General features: G+C 45.6%; 1 protein-coding gene across 1 annotated transcript; it reads right to left on the reverse strand.

Annotated features, from left to right (window-relative positions):
- Positions 1-4,733: 4,733 nt before the first annotated feature.
- On the reverse strand, positions 4,734-18,722 carry CLDN11 (claudin 11). The gene is made up of 3 exons (XM_083441296.1): positions 18,250-18,722; positions 11,396-11,560; positions 4,734-5,880 (listed from the first exon to the last, which is right to left on the reverse strand). The coding sequence occupies exons 1-3, from the start codon at positions 18,473-18,475 to the stop codon at positions 5,648-5,650; spliced, it is 624 nt and encodes a 207-aa protein (XP_083297422.1). The 5' UTR covers positions 18,476-18,722; the 3' UTR covers positions 4,734-5,647.
- Between the last annotated feature and the right edge of the window lie 1,407 nt (positions 18,723-20,129).

The raw sequence follows: 20,129 nt of genomic DNA on the forward strand, positions 1-20,129 counted from the left end.
TTCTGGCAGCTGTAGCTCTGGGAGGGGTGTTTTCTAACAAATCTCATCACCCTTAACAAACTACAGCTCCCAGAATTCTTTGGGGGAAACCATGACTGTTTAAAGTGGTATCATAGCACTTTAAATGTATGCTGTGAGTGTGCACTGAGTCAATCTTCTCAGCCTTTCTGCCTTCTCAAAACTCTGAGCTCTACATGGTAAGCTAGGCCATGTTGCAGATTGCAAATGTAATTTCCTACCCTTTGGTGGGCACATCTCGTCCCAAAGAAATAAGAACCACGAAGCAACGGCATAATTAAGATCGTGGCGTGCCTTTTAGGCTGAAAAGAACCCATCATTCGAATGGGTTCTGCTTCTGCTGGTGCGGCAGCTTGCAAGATTTAAAGTCACACATTACGTTCGATGCAAATTTGACTCCATGCTCTTTCACCGGCAGTAGCTGACCTCATAGCTGATCACAATGCCCCCTTTTGTATTTCATCTTCTCCAAGGCCAACAAACTCCGTGGAATGTCTTCCTTCTCCAGAGTATCCACAGCTGAAGCTACAGACAGTGCGTAAGAGTCACTCCTGCCTAGCACCATTAGTGGCTTGGAGGGGAGGGAGGGGGGAGGGGGAGGAGGTCTGCTGCTGCTGCTGCTGCTGCTGCTGAAACCATTGGCATTTGTGACTCTGCCCCTCCCCCATCACCCACTTGGAGAGCAAGGGAGCTTCTTGCCCAAAGACAATGCCTCTCAGTGATCCCATCAGGCTGCTAAACCTTTACATAGCTTTTGGGGGTAGCCATGTGACCTACTGCTAGCCACTATTTATAGCCTGCCGAACACAGTACCACCCTTGTGCGGTCAGCTTTTGTTGCAGTAGAGAATGCTATTATCCTCACTCCCATGCCACCCCCCTATGCATACATCAGGCATGGACAATCCATAAACTTCCACAACACAGAGTTTACATGGCATGTGGATGTTGCACCCAAGAACCCAGAGGAGGACAATTCAAAGGCAGAAGAGTCAATGTCCTGTTTATTCAAGGAAGGAGCTATGGGAGAGTCCGCTCTACGGATGACCTGTATACCAGGTGGCAAGTTCCTGCAATGTGCATGGTATTGCTTGATAAGCTGGTCATCAGCATTATCCTGCTAGGTGTGGGAGAGTGACAAAATATAGATCGCTATCTGGAAGGAGTAATCATAGAATCTTAGACGTGGAAGGGACCCCTGCCCACAACCATCCCTGGGTGGGCTCGAACCACCAGCCTTCTGGTTATTAGCCAGATGCACTGACCCATTGTGCCAGAGGGCATCAGATGCAGATGCAGGCTGTGTGTACACTCCCACTTACTCTTCATTCAGTGTGCTCCCACCACTGGTTTGTGAAACTGTGTCCACACAGAATTAGCCACAATCCACATCTATGCTGTGGTGTCATGAGAAATATTGTGTTTTGATGTATTCCCCACCCCCAAAAAACTAGCTCTGATCTGACCTGAAAACATGAACATAGCCAATGATCAGGGGATGGTAACCTTTGATGTCTACAGTTGGGGGTGGAGGTCCAATTTGGAGGCCAATACTGTGAGTTGTGCTGAATCTTTGCTTCCCTATCTGCCCCCTGTACCCCAACATCACTTCTACTTCTTCATTTACTGCAGTTATATCAAGGCTCCCGTCCAGCCACTGACCACACCCAAACCTGTCTGGCTTCAGTGTGCCAGTGTGGTGTAGTGGTTAAGAGCGGTAGTCTCGTAATCTGGTGAACCGGATTCGCGTCTCCGCTCCTCCACATGCAGCTGCTGGGTGACCTTGGGCTAGTCACACTTCTCTGAAGTCTCTCAGCCCCACTCACCTCACAGAGTGTTTGTTGTGGGGGAGGAAGGGAAAGGAGAGTGTTAGCCGCTTTGAGACTCCTTAAAGGGAGTGAAAGGCGGGATATCAAATCCAAACTCTTCAGCAAGGTTCCCATATTGCATGCCTTGAGATCAGGAGATGAGCCTATTCCCTCAGTGAGGCTCCCATTATCAGAAATAAACTCAGACATTGGAGAGAAATGGCTGGTGGGAGGAGAGCCTAACAAAGACAGTCAACAAGAGATGTAGCAATGAGAATAGTACAAATAAAATCCACTCCATTAGTGTGTGGAAAATACTTCGCATATTTTTTGAATACTGACTGTAGGATTATATTTAATTGTTCGGAAAGTTTAAAGTGGTACTCTTGCTTGCCCCCATATTTTGTCCATTGTGAAATCTGCCAGTGATGTTCGTTCTTGTGCTCTTCCTTTGCCTGTGGTTTTACCCCAGTGCACGCTTAAAACCCAAACTCCACAGTACCTTGAGGTCTTCTCAAGGAGACACAAAGAAGCTTAGGCTGTTTGGTGGAGGCAGCCAAGGAAAACAAAGACTTTAGCAGCAGAAAGGTCGTGGGAGGAGAAGGGCAAATTAGAAGGAGATATTCTGTTTGGTCCAGTCTCCATTTCACAGGCCAAGGTGTAGTTGGGCCATGAGACACCCTTCCTCCAAGGAGCTCAGGATGCCTTGCAAGGTATCTCATTCACTCTTTTATCCTCACCAACATCCTATGAGGTAGGATAGGCAGAGAGAGTATTTGTTCAATCTTAGTATCATAGAACCGTAGAGATGGAAGGGACCCCAAGGTCCCCAATCTCATCCACCCCCTGCAATGCAAGAATATGCAGTTGTCCCATATGGGGATCAAACCTGCGACCTTGACATTATCAGCACCATGCTCTAACCAGCTGAGCTACTTCAGTTTCTTAATGTGACCCAGTCCACTTCTTGGCTTAATGGAGTTTTGAAGCAAGGTCTCCCCAGTCTTAGTCTGGCACTCAGCTCACTACGTCACACTGGCTGGGATGTCTAGAGAAGCCACTGCTCATTTTACCACCTCATGTCACATTGCAGAGGGCAGATTTTCTGCATTTCTGCACCTATACTATCAGGTAATCAGACTGTAAGTTGAGAAGGCTCAGGCTGTTTGAGAACACCTGTAACCAAACATTTTGTTGGTCCGGCAGAGCAGCAGCTCAGTTAGCAACTTTATATGACTAGGTGGAACCCTATTGGTGCCTTGTATCACCTGACCCCTATTGAGCTGGTAGCTCAGTACTGCCCTCCAGGGAGCCAATAAGGTAGTGCTGAACTCCAGCAGAGAGCAGGCCAGCCCAGTAGTATTCCCTTCAGGAAAGCTCAGGGGAGCACCTTTCCCTTTCATCTAAAATACCTGGTTCAAGACCACAGGTGCTTTTCATATACACATTAAAGTATACTGGAAGATAAGCCAGGTTAGTAAAATAATGGAAATACGAAACACACCGAGTCTGAACATTTCACAGAATCCATACGCTTGCTGTTAGCATTGCATGTGCATGTGAAACTATTGTTGGAGCACTAAACTTGGATGCAATATCCAAAAAAACAACACAGCCCTGCCATGTGAGAAAGAAGAGATCTGCATATGGCTCCTTGCTGAAGCCATCAACAAATGCAATCAAATTTGTCAATGAATTCCAGCTGTGGAGTCTCTTGCTCCAATTGCCTTCTGAAATTTGTCTATGATCAGAGATGGAGCTTCCATTATTCCCATGCTGCTTTGCGGCTTATGCGTCCCGTTACAGCTTTGGCTCAGCCCCGTCCCAGCCATCTGAATGGGATCCATTCAGCAGAAAGCAGCATGCATAAAAACAACACCGTCCACAATCTCAGGCCAGTTTTCACAAAGCTGCACATCTGTGTGTTACACATTCCATTGTGGCGCCCACATCTCACAATGGCAGCGCTTATTGTTTCTTTACGGGGCATAAAGCAAGTAACTGTACGCGGAGCCTATGATGTAATGCGCACAAATGTTCTGCCAAGGATCTGTGGAATGATAGTTCACATTGTGAACATTGTGTCAAGAGGGAGAAGGAGAATGAGAAAACAATATGAAATTGACACAACAAATTACAGTGAGTGACAAAACATGCATTTTGTTCGGAATCTGCTTGATTGCAAAAGGCAATTCAGTGCCAATATACCCAGTGCCAATGTGCCTATCTTAAACTCTGCATCTTACTTTATTTGATACAAGATATTACCATTATTGACATCAAATTGTTCCATTTTAAAGTTATGTTTTATCATGACTTTTTGTATTGGATCAGATTATTATAAGGTGTTCTTTGCTGCATATTTTGTTGCTGCACACTGTCTTGCGTATAGTAATATAGAAAGGCGGTATACAAATTAAAAGTGAAATGAAATAAAATTTTTCAGCCGACTTGGGTGACATAAGTCAACTGCATCCTGTAGCGAACACTAAAATCAATGAGATTTGGTTACTTAACTGTGCACAAGGAAGATGGTATGAGTTTCAATTTATTATATAATTTAGCTATTAGAATTACAAATTCCAGAGAAGTAGTTATGCTCATTGCAGTAAAACCAGTAAAGAGCCACCTTAAAGACTAGCAAATTCACTGGAGCATTGGCTTTGATGGCTAACCCTCACTTGATCAAATGTTCAAACTGGTCAGAATCTCAGGGTCCATTAAAACGTATGTCACACTAAATTTGCTAGTCTTTAAGGTGCCTTGGGATGCTCTTGTTTGTGTTATCATCATTATTCCTACAAATATATATATATGGCTATACAACACACACATTCAGATCTACTAGAAAGACGGAGTGAAAACAACACAGGACAATAAGAGAGCCACAAGCACAAGGAGAAGAAAATAAACTAGTAATTTCAACATTTATTTCTGTGTATTTTACAGTATTTCACTTAAAGACCAAAAGCATCATCAGTATTCATTGGATTTTTTCACGGAACTGGCAACTGATAGATTATAGTAATTTTTTAAGATAAGTTCCACTTCAATAGTGCATGTCAGAATACAAATTAATTGGAACAAAGTAAAAAATAAAAATAAACTACATTTAGCAACAAACCTGTACAAAAGAAGGGGAGTTTGCGGGGAGCAGCCCCACCGCAGGTATTTTAAGTCTATGTACAAGTGTTCTGTTATTTACCTTGCAATTAGAAACTTTTCAGTTCATCGCCTTCATACTGATGCGCTTAGACAAAAACACTGTTACTAAAGTGATCAAATTCCTTGAAAACGTTTGCCGAGAAAGCAAAGAGATTACTCCCTAATCTCATGAAAAAGAAAACATTTGTGCAGATGGGAAAGTACGGTGTCTTCCTCTCCCTTTCGTTGTAACTTTGTCCCCAAAGATGACCTTGGATCTGGGGCAGTAGGGAGAGGAAGGACTTGGTCACTTTTTCTGAGAAAAAGACTGGCAATTCAAACAATCCAGGTGTGTATTTGTTAACTACCTTCCTAGACTGAGGGAGAAGGAGGAAAGAGGGGAAAACTTAATGTTTCAACAGTGAATATATAAGCCTTGGGCAGTGAGACTTTTATAAGGGCTGACCTGGTCTTTTTTTTGCTACAGGTTTCTATTAAGGCAAACCGGTGGAGTTTATTGCTTAAGAAATATCACACTGTTTCTTTGAATCTTCTGCAAGGGATGAGGTCAACCAGTGCACAAAGATGCAAGCAAGCGCAACACCTGGAGCACAAAGAAAACCCATCCACCCGTTTTGAAACATTTGGTGATAAAGGCACAGGAAGTCTCAGGATCATTTATACATGGGCGCTTTTAGCATGGGTTGGGGAGCTGGATCCTGACCCATAGTAGAAACGGTTCTGGCCAAATGTTTCCGCGTCGCCCGAGCAGCAGACAATGATGCAACCGCCGAAAAGGCACAGAGCGGACCCAATCCAGCCCGTGTAAAGGGAATATCCAAAGCTCATGATCATGGTTTCACGGTGAGCACTCACGGGGAACCAAATCGTAGCCACAACGCCACACAGAGCTGGGGAAATATTTGGGGGGAAAGGAAAGAGAAAGATCATCATTGTTCAGCAGGGAGCATAGAACATCATGCAAACATGTAATAATTTTAATCGTTCTTTTCTGTGATATCTGTGCTGAGATAGGGTTGCTTTCATTTATTTGCAAAAAATCATCTCCTGCCAACATTAAGAAAAAGATCACGGAAATGGGCAGCACAAAATCAACAATAAAATTGCATCCGTGAAACAAACAGAAAATACATCACAAAATAGTAAATCAAATTAGTACACTAAAATAGGTGGATCACCCCTCAGAGAAAGATATGGGGTAACCCAAACTGTGCACAGTATTCTAAATATTAGATGTTCCTCATGTAGCGATTCAGGGATGAGAATGGTTTCCTTTTAAGTCTTCCAGGGCCTGGCAAAGTGCCTAATACCTTCACTTCCTGTTTAAGCCACAGGAATCAAAGGCAGTAAGACCCTCAAAAGATAATATGCATCTTAAAAACCACGCTTTTTAAGAGGGAAAGAAAACAGCTTCCACATCTGAGAATCATCAAACTGGGCAATACTTTTATTTCCTGTGGAAGAGAGCGGTGCTGGATTTGGTCCCTGAGAAATCAGTCAAATAACAACAAAACTTTGGTACAGCTACATTTGTTCCAGAGACCACATCGAAAGATGTCTTGAGGCAGTGTCAAAGTGCTGAGGTTACACAACAGAGAGAGAGGGAGGGAATGGAGAAAAGAAAACAGGGACAAAAGTTCGGTTTAAAAGCAACAAACACACTATTTAGCCGGTGGGAGAATGTGACACAAAATGGCGGCGGCTATTACCGTGTGAGAGCGGGTTGCATCAGGTAAGGGGACACCGGCCTTAGGGGGCCTTTGGGCACTTTTGCAAGGTGGAGGAACTGCTGTGAGCACCACAACAAACACTGGAACCAAGCACACACTGTCTCCTACCTTTAACCCTAATTTTATCAGGTGGAGGAACAGGACAGCAGGCACCCAAACCCTCCAACATTTTTCCGATGAAAATAGGGACGTCCTAAGGAAATGCGGGACATTCCAGGATCAAATCAGAAACCCAGACGGCTTCTGTAAATCCAGGACTGTCCCTGGGAAACAGGGACATTTAGAGGGTCTGTTGTTGCCTAGATGGCCTAGGAGATGGTGCTGGGAAGGAATCAGCAGCTGTGGTGCATGTTGGCACCAATGGCATGAAGAAATGTTGTCACGAGGTCCTGGAAGCATGAGCTGGAGGGCAATGAGCAGATGTGGCTCGCAGGGTGAGACAGAGCTGCTCTGCTGCATCCTGGCAGGTGCATCATTGTGTGGGTCACAGGAGGGAAAGGCTGAAGGGAGGTCAGCGCTGTGCAAACACAGGGCAGAGCCATCCGAATGCTCTTGCCAGCACGTTTGCACCACACCAACCTCCCCTCCCTCTTTCCCTCCTGGGAACAAGCAAGCCCCCCGCGGCTGGGAAGCAAGCAAAGCAGCTCCATCCCATCCAGCAAGCCACTTCTGGCAACTGAGCTGCTGGCATAAGGGGTGGAAATAAGCACACTAGTTCTCACTCACCTTGCTCGTGTATAGGGTTTGCATGCCCTACATGCCCCTTAAATCCGTTTTGGGTTTTCCCCAACACTTCAGAGCAGGATTGGGGGGGGGCATGGGGTGCATGGGAGAGGAGAGGGCAGAAAGTCCTGTTGCGCAAGTGGAGATCCTTGCACTGATCAGACAGTTATTGAGTAGATGCCTAGATATCTGTTCTCTAGATATTCTAGAACGTATTTTATTTCTCTGTTGTGGAAAGGCTTTTAATCTTCAAAACCCATTAAAGGCATCTTTTTCACATTCAAATTTTCCCCAAAAAATTTGTCTGTTTGAGAAGAAAGTTTGTTGAACACAAAGGAAAATCCCTACGAAAAAGCTTGCAGAAGAATTGCTGGAAGCGACTGGGGCTGACCAAAATGGTGGGTTCCAGATATTGGGGACTACAATCATCTTTGACAATGCTTGCTGGGGCTGATGGAAGCTGTAGTCCTATACGGCTTAGGACCCTCTTACCTACGGGTATGTCCCACGGAGGACCTTACGGTCTTCAAACAAAAACATCCTGGAGGTCCCTGGCCACAGGGAGGTTAGGCTGGCCTCAACCAGAGCCAGGCCTTTGTCGGCTGTGGCTCCGATCTGGTGGAACGCTCTGTCACAAGAAACTAGGGCCCTGAGGAATTTGACATCTTTCCGCATGGCTTGCAAGACAGAGCTGTTCCACCAGGCCTTTGGCAAGGCACAGTCTGACCCCCCCTCACAGACCTCTAGCCCAATGGTTGCCATTAATTTGATTTGATTATGAATTGATTTTAAAATGCTGTATTATTTTACTGTTGTTAGCTGCTCTGAGCCCGGCTTTGGCTGGGGAGGGCAGGATATAAATAAATTATTATTATTATTATTATTATTATTAGTCCAAAATACCTGGGTGGTACCACATTGGTTACCCCCTGCCTTACTGCCTATTTGTTTATGCCTCATTGCTGCCTTTGATCAATCATATTGTGGTTTTCCAAACCATTTAAAAAACATTCCACACTGCCTAAAGCACTTTGAAAATTCTTTTCTCTGTTTCCAGCCTCATTTGGTGTATTAAAACTCCAGTATGCTGTCAGATATGATGAGCAAACAGGGTTACAGGGGGCATTTTAAAAACCATCAAGCAGGATGGAAGGGTGGGCACCTCTGATATGATTGTCAACCTCTGTTTTCAGCTGTCATTAAATCAGCTGGAAGATCAGAGCTTGCTATTTTCCTGGCAAGCCGCCAACAGCTATTCTGCGTTGCCTGCTGTCTTCTGCTGTGGCCTAGAGCAGATACACTGCTGCCGGATCTCCCAACCGTGGTTAGGAGGCTGCCACTATCTAAATATTTAATATGCTGTGCTCTTTGCCATTCGCACAGCAGCCAACATGGCTTACAACAAAAGGAGAAGCACATAGTCACATAGGAACCTGCCTTGCACTGTTAAGACCATGAGTCCATTTAGCTCAGTACAGGCAATGACCAATTGATGCCTCACTGGATCACAGAACTGTTGAGTTGGAAGGAGTTCCCCAGGGTCATCTAGTCCAACCCCCTGCAATGCAGGAATCTCAACTAGATCGTCTGTGCATGAGGGATGGCCATCCAGCCTTCGCTTTAAAACCTCCAAGGAAGGAGAGTCCACCACCTCAAAGCAGTTTACAAAAAAGATAAAGCAATGAAATCCAAGAAAAAATTACAATACTTAAAAATATACCAAAAATTAAAATACTGAAAAATTAAAATTCCCACCAGCGTTTCTAAGCCTCTGGGTAGGCTTGCCTAAACAAGACTGTTTTTAAGCAGACCATGAAAACAATACAGCAAAGTTGCCTGCTTGCTATCAATAGGCAGGGATATGCAAACATTGAGAATGCATGGTACCTATTGGCTTAAGAGACAACTATATCATGGAATCATGGACTTGCAAAGTTGGAAGGAACCACATGGGTTATCTAGTCCAGGAATTTTTTTCCTCAGCAGGGGGAAAGAGGTGGAAAAAGCATGACAATAGGACCTTTCAAACATAGGCTGTCCTGCTTGCTTGCTTGCTTGCTTGCTTGCTTGCTTGCTTGCTTGCTTGCTTGTATAAGTACGGTATTTGTTTGTGAAAGAAAATTGGGGGGCAAATAAAATTTAGGGGGCAGCCCCCCATTAACTATGGGCCTGCAAAGCCCTGTTTATTTTTGATGTTCTCCTCAGTCTGCATTGCACTTTGCACTACCCTAGGTCCATCTCTTCAAGACACAGCAAGAAACGAGCCCACCAGTTTTTGCCTGGCAATTCCTACCACTCTGGCTTTATTGCCTAGATCGTGTGGCTTGCAGACAACTCGAAGCCTCTACTGCAGCTGGACACGTCTCCGCTTAGCCTCCCTGGTGTGTTGGGGGGAACCGCACAGAGCGCCTGCTATAAATAAGGCATGATGTCAGCTCTGGCTGCCACAGGGAGAGAGCCGACTTCAGGGCAGGACGGCACAAAGAGGCAACTCTCTCCTCAGCCGCCCCCCACCTCCCCCTCAGCTAAACAAGCGGGTGAAAGCAAGACACCGAGGCCTGTTGTTAGGAGATGAGGAGGCCTTGAGAATACGCAGGTGCTGGAGAAGACTGTGGAGCTCATTGTTATCAGGGTGATACTGACTGGGTCTTCCACCCCACTGGAAGGGGGGGAAACATAGACTGGACTGAGAGATGCTCCAGGCCACTGCCAGAGGAGCACCCCACACTGGGCAGAGCTGTGGAGGGCACACAGGGACAAGTCTCCCTCTCCAGGGTTTCATAGCAGCAAGGTCCACAGCTGTGAACCAGGCCTTTGCACTCTGTTTGCAAAATGTTAGCTGCTCCTGGGATAGGGCCGGGGAATAGTAAAAAGCCTTCCTGCAGCCTTCCCCAATTGCTGTCATCAAGATGTGGCTACAATAGGGTTGCGAGGTCAGGAGTATCTCAGACCCTGAGATTTCAAGGCCCCAAACTGAGATTTGGGAGCAGGCCCTGGTGATTTTCCTCTGCTCTCCCTCCCATCACTGAGCCTTGGAGATGGAGGTTAATTGGGGAGCAGAGGTGTCGGAAGGTCAGGTGGTACCCCAGTGCAGAAAATTTTTTGTCACCCCCCCACACACACATTGTTTGTTTTTGTTTTTTGCCTGCAAAAATAGTTTTACGTTATTTCATATTTTCTTACAAAGGAATGTGGATTCTGGGCCTCTGATAACAAGTAGGCGACTATGGACAGGGAGCAAGGAGGGCATGACCCTCCCTCCCTTTAGAGAAGCCTTTCTCGACTTGTGGGTGCCCAGATGTTGTTGAACTACAACTCTCATCACCCCTAGCTAGCAAGGCCAGAGCTCAGGGATGATGGGAGTTGTAGTCCAACAACATCTGGGGACCCACAGGCTGAGAACTGCTGCTTTAGAGAGTCTATGCAATAAGTTGAGGCTGGCTTCAGCCAGGCTGAAGCTTGCAAGCTGCACATGTAGTCTTCTCAACAAACAAATAAATTTAAGGCACTTTCTTCCACCTGGAGATTCAGGCCCTTCTTCTGCCACCTGGAAGAGGCAAGGCAACCCTGGAGACTTCTGGTCAGTCATGCAGGTCTGGCAACCCTAGACTACAAATCCCATCAGTCCCAGCTAGAATGGATAGTGCTCAGTGATTATGGAAATTGTAGTCCAGCAACATCTGGAGAGCACTGGCTTAGGGGAGGCTGCCTTAGTGTGTACTGTTTTGCAGCCTCTATTTTTTAAAAAATGGACCCTCTAGGTCATTCTGAGAGCCTGGGTTCTGTAATGTTTACAAAGTCCTTATCTTTCTCCCCAGGTTCCTACAAAGTCAGGCTTTCCTTTAGGAAATCTTAAAATACTACTGCATCCCCCAGTTGGAAAACTTGGCCTTTTGCAGATTAGGCTGGCATCACTGGCAAGTGAGTGAGCCAGGCTGTGCCCATATCTTACCCAAGAGTATTAGCAGGATTCCTCCCAGCTGGGAACGCCGGTACTTGGCCACTCCAGGTTCGTTGCCCATCCGGATGCAAGGCAGAACAGTCACCAGAAGGAACACAGCTGGCAGTCCCAAAACAGAGGCTGCAATCATCAGAGCCCGACATGCCTGGACGTACCCTGCCAGAAGGAAAAAGCGTTCAGAACTCAGGTGCCCTCCTACAAGATACAGTAAGGTATATTCATACAGGAGATCTGAAAACCTGGAGACAGTTCCGACGCCTTATCCAGACGGCTATCCATTTACACAGAGGAATGCATGCACACCCCTTCCTCTCATCCGTGCCCTTTGAGTAATGGGCATGTGCCCTCCTTTGCAGAGCACAGCCCTCTGTTTGAATGACTGCTCTGTTTGAAGGGCTGATCAGTTCAAGTATGGTTTGAAGGTTTAGGCTGCACGCATGCTGTTCATTTAAAGGGCACGACTCCCCCTACAAAAGAATCCTGGGAACTGTAGTTCATTGAGGGTGCTGGGAATTGTCGCTCTGTGAGGGGTAAGCTGCAGTTCCCAGGATTTGGAAGGGGGGATCTCACACGGATTAAATGATTGCTTCACACGAAGCTAAAAAACCCTCAGAAGGGCAAGTAGGGGCCTTGAAGTTGTCCATCAGCAATTAGCGTCTGGATTTAGGCATCTGCTCCACCACTATAATGAGGTGCATGTGTTTCAATTTATAAGAATTATTTATTAATGTGGATCTGTGTGTCTAATTTGCATATGCAAATTTTATGCAAATCTGCTGCGCTCTTTCGGCCTCTTTTCTTGGTGATGCACGAGGGGCCTCCAAAAAAAAAAAGCTGGTGTGTGTGTGTAATATTCTGCTTCTGAAGCAAACGAAACAACAAGCTCTCCACAGGTGTGTCAATGAGAAAACAAAGACTGGCATTTTGACTTTTCAAACTGTCCTAAGAGTTTTTCGAGAGAATTAGCTTTCTACACTGCAGAAGTGCAACTGTTACTCCTTACCTGCAAGAGATCCAAAGTCTGGGCTGCGTGTATCCAGACATTCTACTGCAGCGATGCTACATTTTCCCAGCACTCAAGCCACAACGGCTACATACAATACATTTATGGTAAAGCACACAGACACACTCTGAATCAGGCTTCCTCAACCTCAGCCCTCCAGATGTTTTGAGACTACAATTCCTATCATCCCTGACCACTGGTCCTGCTAGCTAGGGATCATGGGAGTTGTAGTGTAGGCCAAAAACATCTGGATGGCCGAGGTTGAGGAAGCCTGCTCTGAATCCTGGGAACTGTAGTTTCATCCCCACACAGTTACAATTCCCAGCACCCTTAGCAAACTACAGTTCCTAGGATATGTGAGGGAGGATTCTTTAAATGCCTGGTGTGTATGGAGCCAGTAGTATTATTATTATTTAAAACACTGTATTACAGTTTTTTAATATTTTTTGGGAAGCCGCCCAGAGTGGCTGGGGAAGCCCAGCCAGATGAGTGGGGTATAAATAATAAATAATAATAATAATAATAATAATAATTACTACTACTACTACTACTACTTTGAAAATGTTGTCTCCACTAGCATGAGAGCACTATATAGAGAGACTGGGGGCAGGGGGACTTGGCTTTTATTTACCTATTCTGATTTATACTCCCCTTTCATCAAAAGACCTTAGGATGGGTAACAACATGTAAAACAGATAAGCCAAACTATTACTCTTAATAATTTAGTGAGGAAAACTTACACACCTATCTAAATAATGCAAATACAGTGGTACCTCAGGTTACAGATGCTTCAGGTTACAGACGCTTCAGGTTACAGACTCCACTAACCCAGAAATAGTACCTCAGGTTAAGAACTTTGCTTCAGGATGAGAACAGAAATTGTGTGGCGGCTGCACGGCGGCAGCAGAAGGCCCCATTAGCTAAAGTGGTGCTTCTGGTTAAGAACAGTTTCAGGTTAAGAATGGACCTCCAAATGAATTAAGTTCTTAACCCGAGGTACCACTGTAGGTCAAAAGATCTCATCACTCAGAGGTCTGGAATAAGGGTAGGCAACCTAAGGCCCGTGGGCCGGATGCGGCCCTATCGCCTTCTCAGTCTGGCCCATGGACGGTCCAGGAATCAGCGTGCTTTTACATGAGTAGAATGTGTCCTTTTATTTAAAATGCATCTCTGGGTTATTTGTGGGGCATAGAAATTCATTCCATTTTTTATTTTTATTTTCAAAATATAGTCCACCCCACCACATGGTCTGAGGGACGGTGGACCAAAACTGGGGTACCATTGCCAATAAGGCCCTCCTGCAAACCACAGAACATCACCCAGTAGGGCTGTCCCTACCATTAGGCAGAGTGAGGTGGCTGCCTCAGCCAGCAGATTTTGGATGTCATGAAAGGGCAGTGAAAATGTAATTTGTTATTGTTGTATTTTTACTTCCAAGGCACTTGCAGAGGCACTTGTAGGATTTTCTGCCTCAGGTATATAAAAAAAACACACCTCCTGGATGCTAAGCAGATTAGTGGAGGAGGAGAAAACAGAGCACCATTCATTACTCTGCCTCAGGCAACGAAATGCACTGGCCCTGCCACTCAGTGATAATATTACTAATAGGGACCCTTCAGCTGATCTCGGAGCCCAGGCAAAACAGAATGGGGGGAGGGGTTTGTTAACTACAGTGCTTCTTCAGGTAGATGAGTTCTAAGCCGGTGAGGCCTGTATAAGTCAAACCTAAAACTAAAATTCTCAAACCCTAAACTCTGAATTGGACTTTTTTTTTTTTTTTTTGGACTAATGTGATGTGGTCCATTAAAGCTCTGGCTGCTGTATTTTGCACCAGTGGTAGCCTCCATGTTGTCTTCACGGGTAGCACAGCATCGAACAAATTATAATAGTTCAAACAGAAAGGGGGAGGCCGTATCCAGGAACAGCTATAGCTGGAGAAACAGCTAAAGTATGGATGTGGTTCCATGCTCTTGAAATTAAAAATTCTGGAGCCTGAATGAAGTCTAGGCCAGAACTGATCCAGTGAGGAAAACCTGGTATTTTGAAAGGAAAGCCCTTCTGGATCAGAGCGAAGTTCCATCTAGTCCAACATTCTGTATCCTACAGTGGCCAACAGATTCATCTGAGAGGTACACAAGTAGCATTGTGAAGGCATAATACCAGAACCCAGAGCTATCCAATGAAGCTGAATGTTGGAAGAATCAGGATAGACAAAACAAACTACTTCTCAGAGCCGGACCAGCCGTGAGGCAAGGTGGGGCAATCGCCTCAGGCAGCAGATCCAAGGAATCCATTCTCCCTGCCAACCGCCCCCCCCCCACTCCTCCCTGGCCTCCTTCTAGTCCCCTACCACTGCGAAGAGGCAGCTCTGTGTGTGTGTGTGTGTGTGTGTGTGGCAGTGGTTGTGTTGAGGACTGCAGAAGAAGAGAAAGAGGAGGGGGAGCGCCATTTTCTTTTTTCCTTCAACCAGCAAAATGTCCTGGCTTGACCCTGGTACCCCTTCACAATATGTGGTGGTGGCCACTGACCTGGATAGCTTTAAAAGGAGCTTAGAAAAATTTGTGGAGGATAAGGCCATTAATGGTTGTGGGGAGAGTGTTGTTGTGGTCTTCCCACGGGCATCTGGTTGGCCGCTGTGAGAACAGAATTCTGGCCCAGATGGGCCTTTGGTCTGATCCACTGCTACAGCAATGTTGTCAATAAAGGCCAACAACTGCTTTTAAAAAAAAGAAAAGAAAGCAAAGAGCAAAGAGCATTTATATTAGGTGTTATTTTTTTAAAAAAATAATCACAGAGAAGATGCTTAAGGACATAAGAAGAGCCTACTAGATCAGTCCACTGACCGATCAAGCCTGTTTTCACAGCAGCCAACCAGCTCCCTATGGGAAGCAAGCATAAAACCACAAGGCCCAACATAGAGCTTTCCAAACTTTTCATGTTGGTGACACACCTTTTTAAACATGCCTCATTTCGTGACACAGTAATCCAGTTTTACTAGAAGAAGAAGAAGAAGAAGAAGAAGAAGAAGAAGAAGAAGAAGAGAAGAGTTTGGATTTGATATCCCGCCTTTCACTCCCTTTAAGGAGTCTCAAAGCGGCTAACATTCTCCTTTCCCTTCCTCCCCCACAACAAACACTCTGTGAGGTGAGTGGGGCTGAGAGACTTCAGAGAAGTGTGACTGGCCCAAGGTCACCCAGCAGCTGCATGTGGAGGAGCGGAGACACGAACCTGGTTCACCAGATTATGAGTCCACCGCTCTTAACCACTACACCACACTGGCTCTCACTAGGAAACTGGAGGTTCAACTAAACCGTTTCCAGCCCCGGGAGGAGCATGGGGAACGTTTGTGTGACACACTGTAGCCAGACACACAGTTTGGAAAGCAACAAAGGACGGTGCAACAGGAGGCATTCTTTGACCCATGGTCTTCTGATTCATCATGGACCACAATTCCTCTGCTGACATTTACACTGGGTGAACATTAAGCAGTCAACCTGTGTGCCCTATCGTGTAAGCAAACTAGAGACTGGCAAAGAGGAACACTGAGTGTGCAAGGAGCCTCTGTGCACAACTTAAATGCTGCTGCCATGCAATGTGGGATTCCCAGCTTCAGAGGCACTCTAAATGCCAATTGCTAGGAAACAACAGCAGGAGAGGCATTCATAGACTGCTTGTGAGCTTCCCAGAGCCATCTTCGTACCTACTGGGAAACACATGAAGCCAGACCGTTAATTAGATCCAGAAGCAGTCTTCTTATATTCTTTCGAACACTGCACTAGCATGCAAGCATGGCAAGGAACTTTTAACGCAGTGGTGCTCTGCATGAGTCCCTGCACAGATAGGCTCCTCACATTGTATTTCAGGCCTACAAGTTGCCCACCCATGAGAGCTTACAGCATGCAGGGGGTAACAGTGTGAAACCAAAAGGTCTCTGATTCAAACCTCCCCTCGTCTTTGCGCTTATAGTAGGTGGCTCATGCTCATCACACTAATCCTATACATTATCAGCACAGCAAAAAAAGTATGATTATAAGAAAAGGCCTTCTGGATCAGATCAAAGGTTAGCCATGTCCAGCATCCTATTTCACAGTGGCCAGTCCAATGCCCCCTGGAAACCAAGAAGCAGGGCTTGAAGGCAATAGGCCTCTCCCATTGTTGCTCCCCGTAAGCTCATATTCTTCAGAGCATTGTGCCTCTGAACTTTAAGACTGCATATCAGCCTTAAGACAGGTAGTCAGTCAGCAGCAAGCAGACTTATACTGAATTAGACCACTGGTCTAACTAGCTCAGGGACATGGGTGGCGCTGTGGGTTAAACCACAGAGCCTAGGACTTGCTGATCAGAAGGTTGGCGTTTGAATCCCCGCGATGGGGTGAGCTCCCGTTGTCCGGTCCCTGCTCCTGCCAACCTAGCAGTTCGAAAGCACATCAAAGTGCAAGTAGATAAATAGGTATCGCTCCAGCAGGAAGGTAAATGGCGTTTCCATGTGCCACTCTGGTTCGCCAGAAGTGGCTTAGTCATGCTGGCCACATGACCTGGAAGCTGCACGCCGGCTCCCTCGGCCAAAAAAGCGAGATGAGCGCCGCAACCCCAGAGTCGGTCACGACTGGACCTAATGGTCAGGGGTCTCTTTACCTTTACTAGCTAGCTCAGCATTGCCTCAGTGACAGTAGCTCCCAGTGTATTAACCAGGGATCTCTCTCCAAGCCTTGCCTGGAGATGCTAGGGATTAGATTTGAGGCCTTCTGCATGCAAAACAGATGTTCTGTCCTGAATGAACCCCTTTGGTTGAAGCCTTGTACAAGGGCTTCTCTTTGCACAATTGAAGCTGGGACATCTTGCGTACACGGCATGTTCTCTCACTGATCCACCACAACCCTTCTCTAACCCTTTGTAAATTTTGTCTGATCTCCTCCTAAAGATTCCTAAGCTTGCGACCGTCACCACCACCTTGTGGCTGCAAGTTGCATAAATGCATTGCGAGCTGTGTGAAGAAGCAGCCGTCTCCTTTGTCTCTCCTACCAATCGGTTTAAGAAAGAATGTCAAAGCAGCATGCACGAAAATATAACAAAAAAGAGCAAAACCAGTATTTGCTCTTCTGCAGACATTTAAATATCTTCTACCATAGCCATCATAATAGCACAGAAGCCCTCAGTTTGAATTCAACCATCCATACCCACTAAATTTAACCTGGAGAGGCCCCTATCAGCATCCAGATGTGAGGAACCTTATTTGATCATTACTCCCACTGAATTCAGTGGAATTTAAAGCCAATTAGTGTATACTTGGGACTGAACTGTAAGAACCGGGGTGGGGTTTGGTGGCAAAAGAATATGCTGATCCATTTTGTCTGTGGAGTTTCCAAGATTTCCACTTCTGCAAAATAATAACCATCTGCTTGCCTGAGCATGCACAGAGTGCATTTCCCTAACCACAACATACAAGATTAAAGACCAATGCTGCCTGGTCAAACTTTCAGCAAAAGCTGAACCCAAGCAACATTCTCTTTTTTAAAAAAAGCTAATAATTTTTTAGCCAGATTTTGCACTTACCAAAGTCAATATACCTGCACATACTTCCCCCATTTTGTAGAATTTAACTTTCTTAACTTCCCTGAATGTTTAACTTTCTCCTCCCATCCTCCTTCCCTCCAGTCCCTGTTATTTTCCCAGCAGCGGATTGTAAGATCCTTGGGACAGAGACTTTTCGATTTTTTTGCTTGTTACTCTGTAAAAGCACCTTGCACATGAATGCAACCAAACAGCCATCAGAGCCTCACTGTTGATTTCAATCTGCCCTAAAGTCCCAAGCAGCCTTTGGGAGTTTTTGGATAGCCCATACCTGGCAAGATGAGGATGTCCACCAGCGGCTTGCAGTGATAGAGGCCCGTTGCCATGACACAATCTGCCCACAGCCCTTTGGACCCCAGCTCATCCATCTTCCTGCAGGTGGTGATGGTATAGCCACAAGTCACGACCCAGTCATTGGTGGAGGTTGCCACAATCAAGCTAATCCAGCCAACAAAGCTAGCCACAAATCCGGTGAGGTGCAAGCAGGTGGCAACCATGATTCTCCCCCGGGCCGGTGAGCCAGGCAACCCAGCAGCTTAAGAGAAGAGGGTGGCTGAGGGTTGCTGCAAGAGTCAAAGAAGCGTTGAGGCTGAGGAGCACCAAGTGGCAAGGTCTGCCTTTGAGCTGTCAGCAGAGAGGACTGGAGGCTGATGTGATGATGGGCTGGAGGATACAAAGATGCCTCACATCAGTTAGTTCGGCCTCTGGGAGGAGCCCACTCCCACACAGCTTGATGGGAGGTGTCATGCAAAATGCCAAGGGTGTGTTTCATCTCCCTCCCCGCTTCTTTTCTTTTCTTTAAAAAAATATCTCTCCAACTAAACAACGGGAGAAGTTAGCCTACTGAACTTAAAAAAAAAAAAAAAAAAGCCAGAAGAAGCTACAACACAGATAGGGGCTCAGGCCTTCCGTGTGACACAGAAGAGCCTTCGATGTCTGTACTGAATTTGAAATGATTTTTGCATAGGAAAGTGTTTGTAGTTGTTATATATGAAATTTTGTACGGGGAGCTTGCTGGTTGTGTGTATGAAATGGCTTTGAGATATTTTATGATTCATAAACAGAGTTAAATAAATGCAAAACTCAATCCACTGCAGCGTGAGGACAGATTTTGCAAAGCACTTTTAGCTCTGTCCCAGAATGAGAGGAAGTGATTAATTTTTTTCTAGAGAGAAAGTTGCAAGACCAGGAAGATCCCATGAATGGCAGTGGCCCCATTGCAAGGGGCGTGGGCCTCAGCAGATGCCCAACAAGGCCTACTATGGATGATATTGATCATTCTTTCATTCCACAGTTTTAAATGCATTTCTCCATCAGTCTCCTGACCACAAAAAGTCTGTGGTTGTTTTTCCAAGTGGATTTGTCACAGTGGAGCAACAGTGTTTTAATCCACTTTACGTGTGCAGCCTAAATTCCTCAGTATGTATGTACCTGTATCACTCCTGCAAAACACTGGCATTCTGGAGGTGCCCTCTATCTGAGGGGGGTTTGCATCCTTAGATGATTAAATGTACTGCATACCTCACTGTAGATGCCACAACCTCCCTCCCCCCCCCAAAAAAAATACTGCAAGCTGGATGCTTGGCAGGGAGGTAAGGGTACAAACTCATTCCAAACAGGTTGAATACTGAATCCACAAACAAACCGCTCATTAACAGCATCCATCTCATCAGGTTGAGGGTTTTTTTAGGGGTAGGGCATCATCCACTTTATTATTAATCTCAAACACTAATTCAGCACTTTTATTGCCTTACCCAAATCAGGGGGGGGGGGGGAGGAGCAAGTATCTGGAGGGTCAGAGGTCCCCTGCCCAATCTAAGTGATTTTTATTATTAATTAAAGATTCCAAGGTGGCTCACAACACAAAAATACAAGCTAAAAAGCACAAACTGCATAATAAAAGCAAGAACAAAAACAAACCGATAACCGCCCTCCTTTCCACACATAAATTTAAGAGGGTATCAGATGTTAATCAGCCAAAGGCCTGGTTAAAGAACAACCTTTTCTGTCTGGCGCCTGGCGTATGATGAAGATGCCAGCTCCAATCCTAAACACAGCAATATGGAAACAATGCATTTAAAATCAGGGTGTAATTTATGATGCTCAGAATAAATTCTTTTAAAAGCATACCATTTTAATATGCATTTTAAT

The sequence above is a fragment of the Podarcis tiliguerta genome (genome assembly GCF_965153285.1).
Source record: "Podarcis tiliguerta genome assembly, chromosome: 5".
Taxonomy (NCBI): domain Eukaryota; kingdom Metazoa; phylum Chordata; class Lepidosauria; order Squamata; family Lacertidae; genus Podarcis; species Podarcis tiliguerta.

Bases quoted from the DNA above. Each gene is read 5' to 3' on its own strand.
- CLDN11 (XM_083441296.1), bottom strand. From the start codon at position 18,475: ATGGTTGCCACCTGCTTGCACCTCACCGGATTTGTGGCTAGCTTTGTT. The intron at 11,561-18,249 runs GTATGGGCTATC...TCCTTCTGGCAG, and splicing joins GGACATCCTCATCTTGCCAG to GGTACGTCCAGGCATGTCGG. The intron at 5,881-11,395 runs GTAAGATATGGG...ATATTTCCCCAG, and splicing joins AATCCTGCTAATACTCTTGG to CTCTGTGTGGCGTTGTGGCT.